The following is a 13,279-nucleotide window of genomic DNA, read 5'->3' as shown; positions in this document are numbered from 1 at the left end:
ATGCCTATGAATTTTCCCATCCCAAACAACATAGTTTCTCTGCTGCCGAATATAATTCACTAAGGCAGTGCATAAACTTTGACTGACCATTCTGAAAACGATTTGCAGCCTTCCAGCACCAACTATTGCAAGACCCCATATCAGTAAAGTCCATCACTCTTCCAACTCTCATATCTGACTGTACTCACTCTTCAAACAGCAGATGCTTGTCTTAGAGCATAAAGGATAGCTATCTTCTGAAATGACCCCAACCTTCTTTAGTTTCTCTTTGGTTCTGTGCCTCTATCCAAGGTGCTGTCCAAGCTATAAACCTGTGCTTAGGGATTTTGTACCTATTCCAGATCCAGTTACACCACTTGAAGCCAATTGTAAGCACTAGCAACAGTGTACCCATTCTGATGCTGATTCCACACATTTTTTGTGAAACCATGCTTAATTTTCTCCTTCACCTTCCATATTTGCTTCCATTGCCAGCTAGCTTGGCAGGACACCACATTCTCTTCCAATTATTACACCTTATTAAAACTTATTTGACCTTGTTAGACCTTATTAACACTTATTGACTCTTATAAGACTTTATTAGACATTATTTTGTCATTCTTGAAACATATTGTATAACATATTGGTAATATGAGTATATAACAATATATATTAAAATAAAAGCAATAAAATATGAAAATATTAGCATTTTTGTTATTGAAAATATTAGAAAAAATAAAAACAATAAAAACAATAAAAAATGTATGTAGCAATTGACAGGCTAAAGTCGTATCACCTAATCAAAAATAATTACCTAAGTCCACTAGCTTATGCAGATAGGGAAGCAGGGTCGAATCCACGGGGAAACTAGTCTTTCTACTCCTAATTAATTAATATAGTCTAAATTATTAAAGTAACCAATATTTGTTGTGATTATAAACTATTCTACGAAGATTATGAGTAAAGAGAATAATTAAGGAAGAAAACAATAATAATAAAGCCTAGGGCATAGGTTCACTAATAAACAATATTCCAGGGTAAAACACAACAATCAATCATCAATGCATTAATTAAACAGATCATAAAGGGCTTTCGCTACGTATTACAATCACAGAATTAAATTACCGGTATTAAATCTCATCTCTCGAATCTCGACCTAACCATTTATAAATTAATCTGCCCATTGAAACTAAGCTTAAACATCAATTCTCATCTCTCGAATCTCGAATCAATATTGCTAAACCCATACAATTAAACCTGGCCAAATCTAATTGCATAGCATTTAAACAATCAATAGGAAATCAATTAAGCATTAATGATCAACAATCATAAAATTACCCTTACATATTATTTATTAGATCCCCAAAAACCCTAGAAGGAAAACTACTCAGACATAGTTAAAACTAAGCAAAACATAATAATTAAACAAGACATGAAGAAATTGAAAGAAGAAAATACTGAGATTAATTAAGAGAGAAATCGTACCAAGACGGCGAAATTACAATTGAGTTAAGGAACAAGAGAGAATAAAAGTCTAGAGAGAGAAAGTCTAAGTAGAGAGAATGAGAATAAAAACTAGAGTAAGAGAATTATGAAGAAGTGTCTAGTCTTGCCTAATAAAATTACATTTATACTAAGCAAGAAGATCTCCGCTAAAACAAAAGCAAAACGAAAAACTAAACTCCCTAAAACCAACACGCGCCCGGTCGGGCAGTGGCTCGCCCGACCGGGCCCGCCTTTTTCTCTTCAAATGCCTTCTCGCGCCCGGCGGGGCAGTGGCTCGCCGGACCGGGCCCGCCTCCTTTGCCTCAGATGTCTTCTCGCGCCCGGTCGGGCAGTGCTCCGGTCGCGGGACCCTTCAAGGTGTTGCTCCGCCCCGCCCGGCCGGGCGCGCCTTTGGGCGGTGCTCTGGTGGTCCGGGCGAGGCTTCTTGGGCCTCGAGGCTCTTCCTTGGGCTCTCCAACTTGGCCCAAGCGCCTCGTATCTCCAAAACTGAGCCCTTGGTCACCGATTTGCTACCTCCAATTGGTCTTGGGCTATCGAACGTGGTCGCGGTGTTTCACTACTTGTAGATGCTCCTCGAAAAACCCGGGAAAATGCTCCAAGTACGCAAATTCCTACAAAACTCAAGCAAAACTACCAAAGCACTGGAAAACACAAATTAGTATTAAAAGTGGCTCGTAGGAGCCAAAAACACTACTAATTACGACCAAGGGACGGGGATAAATATATATATAAAATGAACACATCAGCAATAACACCAAATAAAATTTTAATGTTCTAAAAGTATGATTCATCATCATCACTGTCATCATTTTCTTCTTCCGTATCATCCTCTACGACACCTCCAACCCACTTCCATATAACTTTTGTTAATTTATCCCGAATATGGTTCATAGCTTTTTTCCTTAAGTTATCGTACATATTATAATCTGCTCTAGTCTCCATTTCTTCTAACCTCTTGAAATATTGGTATCCCTAGTTCGTATAATCGGATAAAATTGTGAAGCGTAAATGTTGCAATAATGATAGACAATTGAAATGTTTCATCCATCGGTGGCATCATCTTTAAGATCTTCCATTTTTTCTTTAATACGCCGAAACATCTTTTAATTGTTGAACGTAAAGAGAATGTTAATAATTATAATGCTCTAAGTTTCCAATAGGTGGACCCTTTTCTTCAAAATCTGGCAAATGATACCCAAGTCTTTGCCTATATGTGGGCTTAGATATCCAAGAGTATTTGGATGGGGTGTAAAAACTCGGCCATTACGTCGTGAATCAGCTGAGATGTAACGGATTTCAAAGTTGCCGATCCGATATTTCCTGATTCATAACGCTGTTTTTTGAAACCCCGAGATTTCGGCCGGTACGGCTGTTTTGAACAGAAAATCGGCCGCATCCAACGTTATTTACAGAGTTTGGAATAAAAAACCCAAACCTTAAGCTATAAAACTACTTTTTCGGCGAGGATTTATGGCATCTCCATGAAAGTCGGCTTTGTTTTTGCTAAATAACAGAGAATTTTTTTTTTTTTTTTTTTTTTTTAAGTTGGAGTGGTTGGGTGATAAGTATGACAGCTGGCTGCCTAGAATACTCTATAGTTCCTCTTTAATTTTTAACTTGACCCCACCACCTGATTAGTGATTACCCCTTGTCTTCCCCTTTGTCTTTTTTGTTCTTTTTCCACGTGACCCCCAACCCCTTTTCAACTATTTTAGTCAGTTAAGTCTAGAATTAAGTCCATATTTTATTTTATATTTATTTTTTATTAAGAAAAGTCCATTTTTTTAATTAAAGTATACAAGAATATAGAATTTTTAAAAATTATGAGAAAATTCATTATAAAAATGTATAAAACTTAAAAATAAAATAAAATAAAATTATTGCGCGACAACCGCAATGAAGTCCGCGAACAACGCATTAAGTCCGTTACCGAGTTACCGTGACCGTTTCCTCGATTGCGACCGAAACCACATTTTCGAACCATGGGATATGCTGAGTGAACTAAAAAGTATTTTCCTTTTCATTCAGAAGAAAATATTAGTATACGCTAAAAATAAGGTAGCATATTTATCTAAGTAATAACAAATTTGAACTTTAAATAGTACCTGAAGGTGGATGGGGGAATTTTTTGGTTACATCACCTAAACAATGTGTCCCAACTGTCGTGTCATGTGCAAAAAACACTCGGCCATGACATTCCATGTTTTGTTTCCTTTACGTCCTCTATATAGCTTACCACCAACATCATCAACAATTGCTTCTATATGGGTACCATCTAAAGCTTCGACACAATCCTAAGAATGATTTATTTATTTATTTATTTATTTTTTTAATATAAGAACAAAAAATATGTAGCATGTTAGGATTAACATTTTTACTAATTAAATACATTAGAATTGTTACCTTGAAAAATGGCCAATATAATGAATTGTTTTTAATTTCTAGTGGTGTTTCATTGAAACTCTGATATGGTCAAATAATATCACTAGATAATGAAACCAAAGCTTTCAACACTGTTCTAAAGTAGATAGAAATGGTTGATATCGAATGTTGAAATCTCTCCGCAGCATCACGATATGAATCAGCTTTAGCCATCATGAACAGACATATACCGACTTGCTCTTCCACGTGTATAAATCGACCATCAGATAATAGTTCTTTCCCTCTTAATACATCAACAAGGTTTATGAAGATATCTTTATCAACCCTTAGTTTCTCTTTGCACAAATTAGGATGTCCGATCAATAACCTATGTATCCACTCACTTCCAGGTTCACCCCCTACATGTAAAGGCATTCGTTCTATTTGAGTAAGTAATCTCTTCGACTCGTGCAAGGCAATATACGTCATACAATTTTGGTGTAATGTTTTGCTCATTCTATAAATCAAAATAAAAGTTAATTTCTCCTAAAAAAATAAAAAATAAAAAATAAAAATAAAAATCAACGAATACGTAATTAATAATATGTGACTCTTCATACTTGTCTTTGAAATATAATAAAATAAAGTTTCACATATCACAATAAAAACACATTTATCAAAATAAATTAGTTACCAAAATTTAACTTATTCCATATTGGAAAAAATGAAACTTACACACCCAAACTTTAAAATAACAAGTGCTAAGCATCTTAGACGACTTATGATAGTTTAATAATCATCATCCAAGTTATCATTGAAGCTAGGCCTATAGCAATCATCTGGGAATGAGATTTTTTTTTTTCTACAAATACATGATTCTAAACTCATTATCCGGAAGAGACAAAAAAAAAAAAAAATCACTTTCATCTAGATCACGTAATATCTACACTTGAAGAATGAAAGACTTTCCGTAATTGCTAACTGCCTGCATTCCTTCCAATATTGAAATCATTTTTTCATATTTTGATGGAGATGGTCTAGGTTGTGTCTTAGAGGAACCAAGTTGCACGTTTCTTCTTAAATATTCCATGGAAGTTTTAATGTCATCCTTCACACTCTTTCTACTAGAGGTAGCACCGCAATATGAACTCTTACCTTTGTTAGAAGATATGTTCTTGGGAGGGGACTTGTTTTCGTAAGCTGACCTTCCATATTATCATCTTTGGTTCTAAGTTCTTCATCAGAATCCCCGGATCCTTCCTTAGAATCATCTTGAACAAGAATCATGGGTTGTTTGTGTTTGGTTTGTATGGTTGGTCCTCCAACGGCGAGAGACCAAGATTTGTTACCTGTCGCATACGTCCCAACAAATATATCATACAACTTATCCTCAAACATCAAGGGTTTCTTTAGAAAGCTTGAAGAGTTCTTATATTTCTATAAGCCATTACAATAAAAAAAAAAATATTTATATTATTCCAAGTAATAATAACAAAAATATAAGTAGGAAAAGCAAAATTCATAACCTAAATACCTTTATAAATGTCTTCCACTTCTCATCTTTTGGATCAATCACAAGGCAACCCGTTTCCTCATTCCAACCAATTCCAGTCCAACTTTTATGTTCGTTCCAAGCTTTAAATTTTGTCCTAATGTCACTATAAAAGTTTTCCAATTGTTTCTTTTCGAAGTCTTTCCCTGTTTGTGCATTCAAACGTAATAGAATTGTGTCCCAATTATACTTGCCACCTCTTGACTTTTTGTTTTCTTTTAATAAATCCAAAAATATCTCAATATCCTCATTGTTCCATGATGTCCTTCCCTTAGATTCCATTGTAGTTTTGCTAATAAATAAAATATTCAAAGCGATATTAACTAGTTAAAAGTCAATAAGATACTAATATGGGTGATGTTGGGACTTACAAATATAGGTGCTAAGAGCAAAAATGCACAAAACAACAAACACTCTAAAGCAATACTTTAAAAACCAAGGTACACGTTCAACTCAATTCAGAAATTCGTATAAGCTAGCAAATCATATCCTTGTATATGAAATAAATATTGTCAACGATAATGTAAGATAGTATTACATATTTCAAATTTAGTAGCTAATATTTCATGAGATAATTCACGATGATCAAATCACACTTTTTTTTTAGCTACGAAAATAATAAATTCGTATAAGTTGCAAATTCATGACTTTACTATCCATTCAATAATTAATAATATGAGAAAAGCAACAGCTACATTGTCTCCATATTTTATCTTAGAGCTAGTGAAATTCAATCCACTTATTAAGTACAAGTTAGTTCTTATTTTTAATTAAAGATATATGGTGATTGGAAAAAAAATAAAAATGATTTTGGACTCCTACACCATAGTTATTTACATGATTCTTTGATTTCATTCGTTGTCCTTATTGTATCTTTAGCTTTTCATGAAAGTATGGACTACATAATATGATTTATTGTATTTAATATTTTTTTTAGTACAATATAGAAGTTAAAAATACTACAAAATAAAGTATGTACATGTAAAAAAAATGAACAAATGTGATGTAAAAAAAACACGGCAAGCACGCATCTATACTCTATCTCACTAATGGTCATCTTAATTTATCGATCACTTATTCACGTATCATGTATTACACTAACGTATGAAAAAAAAATAATGTCAATGATAATGTAAAATAAAAATCATGTTTTACTAAACTAAGATTGTTATAGAATTCGGCTTAAAAATTCCATTGAAAAAAAATTAATAAAAATCAAAAACAGAAATTTAAAGCCATTATATAGACTTACGTGGCTTGTTTGTCGATCAAGTACACTTTTTATTGAAACTACCTCCGTCAAAACCTGAAAAATATAGTATGAAAATAGTATATTAGTATCAAAATAATAAAGTTATCTAAAATACTCATAAACAAGCTCTCTTACCTTCTTGGTGTTTTGAGATACACCTTATTAGTTATTGAATAAGAAAAAGTATGTGCGTGTATATTATATATATATATATATATTAGTAATGGTAACTAATTGCATGCATGAAGAAACTAAAACCACTATTTTATAGCTTAGAAATAGTGTGTACTTGGCTTTTAACAACATGCAATTAATCACTATTCTATAGCTTAGGAATAGTAAAAAGTTAATGGTTAACAACACTACTATTTTATAGTTTAGAAATAGTATAATTTTCCTTTGGTTTTGTTGTTGTTCTGACTTTCATTTTCATTGATTTCCCTTTGTTTTTTTTACAAAAATAATGAACTTTTTTATTTGCCTGACTTTTATTTAAGCAAAATTTATGTGATTGACATGTTAGTCTTACCATAACTTATGAGTATAACATTAGTTTAATTATTAGTTTTTATGCAAACGTTACTTTATTCTTATATGAAATAATGATAATAAAACACATAAAAATTGACAAAAAAAAAAAAAAAGTGAAAAGCAATCTTAATTAGTAATAATTCTGTATTAATATAATAAGTGGAAATAAGGTGGGGAGAACGTTAATTTAGAACTTATCTGGACTTATTAAACCTGAAATAAGTGAAAATAAGGTGAACAGATTAGACCCTTAGTGAATGGCGATGATGATGATGAATCATTATTATTTCTTAGAGTCCTTAGTTGAGTTTGTTCAGAACTCTTCTTTGTGATATCATTCTACTCTTTAAACACTATTTCCTCTTTTTCCTTTTCCTTTTCCTTTTCCTTTTCCTTTTCCTGATTATCCCATTTTCAAGTCTCCTTCATTGAATGATTATTTATACTACCTCTGTTACATGTTATGTGCAACTTTGGGTATTATTTGTGAAATTAAATATTCAAAAGTTGCACATAATATTTAACGGAGGTAGTATATAATTTATACATACGATTCTACTCTTCAAACATAATTTTTGGTAATTGGATTATATAATTTATAAGCTTTGGACTTGGTTTTTAAACGCCGGCCAAGCGCAAGGCACAGTGATGCTCGAGGTTGGCGCCTTAGCTCTTTGGGGCTCAAAGACCTACAAAAGGCGCGTGCCTTTGTGCTTTTTTCTAGGCTGCTTCTTGTGCCTTTGCGCCTTATTTTGCACTTTCCGTTTTAAAGGATCAATAGCTATTTATTTTCCCCAAAGTATACTATGAGACTTTGTTATGGGCAGGTTTTCTTCAATTCTAGAGGAGAGAAAAATCCCATATACTGTAATTCGATTTGATAAACTCTTGTTATTGATCACATGGCCCTTTCACCTTTTCTCATAATTTCATTTTTACACTTATTTAATAGAAATTATTATTTCTTTTCTATATAAATAAAGTGCGCCTCACCTACAAAAGGCGGGCGCCTTCGCCTTGCGCTTAGGACTCTTTTCGCTTTCGTGCGCCTTGCGCCCTTTAAAACTAAGGCTTTGGGTTGTGAACTGTATCCAATGAAGATACATTTTTCACCTCGATTATCTAACTTCTTTCTCTATGCCTTGGTATTTTAGCATAGGCTATGCACCTAAACACTTGAAAATGTTCTAACATTTGGCTTCTTAGTTCTCACCACTCCATGCTTCTTGTGGAGTTATATTCTTCACACTCTTCGTTGCACAACAATTTAGAATATAAGTTGTGCATATAACTTCTACCCAAAATTGCTTTGGTAATCCTTTGTCTTACAAGATGCTTCGCGTCATGTCTAAAATTTAATGTATACTCAACCCTCGATTTTAGTGTGTTCAATTTATATCCGCTCTCTAGCTCTACTTAAGCCTTAAATTGCAAAAATGTATCAAATTGTAACTCGGTGTTAAGTTGCAGCGGAAACATGTGATTCTTCGCCATTTTTTATTGAGCAATAAGTCTTCCACTTTTATCTTTAAGAAGAAAAATATTACCCTCCAAATGAACATTGTATTCTTTTTCAAGGAGTTGCCAATAATAAGGATATTACTTTTCATATTAGGCACATAATAAACATTAGAAATGAGTTCTTCATTTCCATTCTTTTGAAATATTGGTATTTTTCCTTTACTTTCAACTTGTAGTTTGGATGAATCTCCCAAACTTACATTACCTTGTATCCTCTCATTAAGGTCAGTAAAAAAATTATTTTTCCCACACATGTGGTTACTAGCACCACAATCAAAAGACCACATGTCTTGTCGATTTTTATTTTTTTTTCTTTGATTTAGCAACAATGTAGGACTTTCCTCATTGTTTTTTGAAGATTCAACGTAATTCAAACGATTTCCCTAATCCTTGTGTTTGCTCCAACACTCGGATGCACAATGTCCATATTTTTGACAATAATAGTATTGAATGTATTTTGTTTTACCACATTCTTTGAAACTCCTTCCTCCTCTGTTTGACCCTCTTCTATGGCCAAAATTTCTCTCACTACTTTGGTTGTAGTTACCACGACCTCTTCTTTGTTTACGAAATCCACGTCGTTGATTTCCACCTCTTTGTTCATTTGATGACAACTTTGATTCAAGAGCATGTTCTATCACGGCTGGTGAATCATTATTCTTAATTCTTTGTTCATGCGCTCGAAGCGATCAAAGAAGCTTTTCCACCGATAATGTATCAATGTCTTTAGATTCTTCAATTACAGTTAATACATGATTGAATTTTTTATTACAAGATTGTAGTACTTTCTCGACGATCTTAGCATCTTCAATCATTTCTCTGTATGTTTTTGCTGGTTAACATATGTCATTTTGATATCTTTAAATTCACCTCGTAATGCTTGTAAACGGTTTTTTTTTTTTTTTTTTACTTTCTTAACTCCTTTAAATATCATTGCGAGAGCATCCCAAGCTTCCTTGCTTGTGGTTGCATTCGAGGTATTCACAAATGTTTCGCAATCTAATCCTGCATAGATAAAAAATAAGGTGCTTTAATGTTTCTTCTGATTTTTTGTATACTCGTCTTTCTTTTTTTAGTTAGTGCTGATTTTGTCTCATCTGATGATTTTTCAAACCCATCATTAACAATTTCCCACAAATCATGAGACCAAATAGTGCTTTCATTTTAATGCACCAATCTTCATATTAGTCTTTGGATAATTGGGGTACTTCTGGCTAAACAAAATAGGTAGACATTTTGAGATATTGGTAAATAACCTCGCTCTGATACCTAATATAGGAGTAACACAATTTATGAATTGCTAACTCAAATAATAAAAAAGATAAAATGAAGGAGAAAAAAAAACTTATGGGTTACAACCTAAGATAACAAAATTTGAATTACGTGAAATATATATATTCATCAAATACAAGACAATGAAGAGTCTATTTATGTAGGAGTCACAAAGAGAAGTAAAGTCATAGGGAGTTACAGAGTCATAAACGTTGAAAGAGTTACAAAGTAATAATGGATATTCAATATAGTATTTTACAACAGTTCATACTTTTTAGTGTCATAGTAAAACCATTAATCAATTTCCTCCACTACCTATCATAGGTTTATAGCATATGTAAATGATGATAAAACAATTTGCAAAGTTTTTTGATCATCATCTAATGCAGCAGTTGAATGCTACAATTGAACCAATACACGCTACATTATCAAGTAGCTCACACCATAGAATAAAAACTCGGTTGTGACATCGCGATGCGGCCGAGATGTAACGGATTTGAAGCTTGTTATGAGATTTACCGTTTTGTAACGGAGTTTTAAAAAACCCCGCATTTTCAGTTGATACGGCCGATACACAACTGAATTGCCCAAAAAAAAGCTTAAATCCGTGAGTTGGTCGGAGTTTAGAGGCAGACTCCATTGTTGCCGGCATGTCGCAAACTGTATAACCGCATGGAGAAATAAAGAGAAAAAAGATGAAAGCTAAAGGTTGAGGGTTGATAAGAACGAGGTAATTTTGTGGTTGGGAGTCTTGGGACAGCTGTTATTAATAAAAAGGTGGGATAGTTGTGTATTTTTTACTTTTTATTATTGACTTTTTGACCCACTCAACCTCTCCTTTTAACTATAGTACTGTAATTACTTCATACGAAGTGCTACATTACTTTGTTTAAAAATAAATCTAACTACTTTTCCAACTCTTATTATTATTATCGTTATTTTATGATAAATTGAATTTAAATCTTTTTAGAAAGAAAATATCTGTAAAAAAAAATTTAAACAAATTATCTAAAAATATTTTTCCTTTGATATTTGTAAAAATAAAAAAATCTAACGCAATGAGCGCTGTGCGGTCTGCGATCAACGCATCGATTCCGTTACCGTATCACCGCGACCGTTCCCGCGGTCGCGACCGATACCACATTTCTATTTTATGGCTCACACTAACTGAGCTAGCGTTGGTGTGTCATACAATGACAATAAAATGTAGTTTAAGCTTTTTTTTTTTATTATTATTACGGTTTTTTCACCAAATGCCCTTGACCTTGTGTAAAATTACCAAATACCCTGAAGGTTTTCAAAATTCACCAAATACCACTGTCGTTTGTTATTATTCACACCGTGACCTCAAAATACCCATGACGTTAAAGTTCCGTTAGCAATAAAATTTAATTCACCAAATGCCCTAAATTTGCTAAATAATTACACAAAATAAACGACTAGTTTGAAATTTAGGAAACTAGCTGCTAATTTTGATTCTCACCCTTTTTTGCATAAATACTCAACACATAGTAGTCTTCTTATTTGCTTAGCCACAATTTTAACATCATGAGTTATATTTTCCAATCATCTTCCTCAATATATGAGTACTCTTATGTAAGAGTTGCAAACAAATATTGCAGTTGTAGGAGAAAATTTGCAACTAGAAGCTCTAATTCCGTTAGCCCGCGGATAAGCCCAGACCGTTTATTAGGGCATAAAGGGGGCTTGAGTTTGCTATATTAAGCCTGTTGGAAAATATATGAACTATAAGCTCGGTCCGTTTCCTGCCAAGCCTGCAAAATTATCATCTCTACTTCATTTGACCCCTTTTTTTCTCTGCTGTGGTCTCCAACACTTCTTTTTATGAATAGAGGTTGTTTGCAATTCTTACGCACTCATACATTGAGGAAGAGGATTTAGACATATAACTCATGGTGTTAAAATTTGTGGTTAAGCAAATAAGAGGGTTGCTATGTGTTGAGTATTTATGTAATAAAGGGTGAAAACCAAAACTAACGGTTAGTTTTCTAAATTTCAAACTAGTCGTTGTACCTAAAAAATAGAGGTATTTTGTGTAATTATTTAACAAAGTTAGGAATAATAACAAACGTCAGTGGTATTTGGTGAATTTTGAAAAACTTGAGGGTAGTTAGTGAATTTTGCAAAAGGTTTAGGGCATTGGGTGAAAAAACCGTTATTATTATTATTTTTTATTTATTTATTTTTATCCATGGGGAAGGCCACAGCCCGAGTAGCCCACCCTTGGATCTGTCCTTGACCACTGGAGCTGCATTTGATTCTCCTTTTTTGCTTCTTCAACACTGTATTCTTCACAAATCTTGATGTTAGTTTCCTATTTGATGTGCATGATACCTGCTTTTTTCTTTACTTGTAAATGGATGCACCAAAATTTTACCAATAACACTGATTTTGTGATGGCATCTATATCATGTCAGGTCTGTCCGAAACAAAGCATTGCCAGCAGAGAGCCTTTTACTGAGGGTAAACTGCCATTTTCTGGACTCATAATTTTTCAACCTTAAATCTACAAAATGCTGTTAGACTTGCTGTAAGGGGTTGTGACAAATGTTGATAGTGCCTGCTTGTCCTGTTATTTTATTATCTGGCTATATTCTATACAGGTTACCATAGTCTCAGTCGAATATCTTCTGGAGGTATGGATGTTATGAATGGAAATGTTCATTCTGGGGCGCTGCCTCCTTGGCTTGAAGGATTTGAGGCATGTAATGAGCATGAGCAATCAAGAGGGCCGAAGGTGAATGTTACTGAAAAGAATAGTAAAAAGACCAACAAATTGAACCCAAAGAGAGTAGGGGCTGCATGGGCAGAGAAAAGGAAAGCAGAATTGGAGATGGAGAAGAGAGGAGAGATAATTGCTAATAGCTCTGATGCTAACTGGCTACCTAACTTTGGTGGGGTTTGGCAATCAGGCAGCCGAAAAGAATCAATGAAAGAATTTAAGAAGGAAAAGCTAAATGTCTCGAAAGCAGAAAGTGAAGTTGAGTCTGAGACGAAGTTGCATCCTTATATCAGCAAACGGATGGTAAATTCATTGCATAACCCTCATATCTTTTGTATTGGCTGCCTATGTTCGTTGTGAAATATTTATACTTCTTCTTTTTGGTCTCGATTAACCAATTTGACGACTACCTAGTTGAATCATCGTCTGATTTTTGGCCCTCCATTTGTTGTGGAAAATAATGCAACTCTTAATTATCAAGGAAGAGGAGAAAAGAAAGTCTTAAGAGAATTTTATCCCTGACCAGCAACATTAACATGAAGTGGGTATTTGGTAGGTTGTG

General features: G+C 33.6%; 1 protein-coding gene across 1 annotated transcript in view; it reads left to right on the top strand.

Moving 5' to 3' along the window:
* Positions 1–13,279, top strand: part of LOC145568647 (TITAN-like protein) — a 31,383-nt gene that overhangs the window by 16,135 nt on the left and 1,969 nt on the right. The window contains exons 5-6 of the mRNA XM_081628079.1: positions 12,413–12,458; positions 12,599–13,020. Coding sequence (XP_081484205.1) covers positions 12,413–12,458; positions 12,599–13,020 — 468 coding nt within the window. The remainder of the gene's footprint in view (positions 1–12,412; positions 12,459–12,598; positions 13,021–13,279) is intronic.

Source organism: Chenopodium album, chromosome 11, assembly GCF_948465745.1.
Source record: "Chenopodium album chromosome 11, dcCheAlbu1.1, whole genome shotgun sequence".
NCBI lineage: Eukaryota > Viridiplantae > Streptophyta > Magnoliopsida > Caryophyllales > Amaranthaceae > Chenopodium > Chenopodium album.
This window is presented reverse-complemented; position numbering and strand designations above follow the sequence as displayed.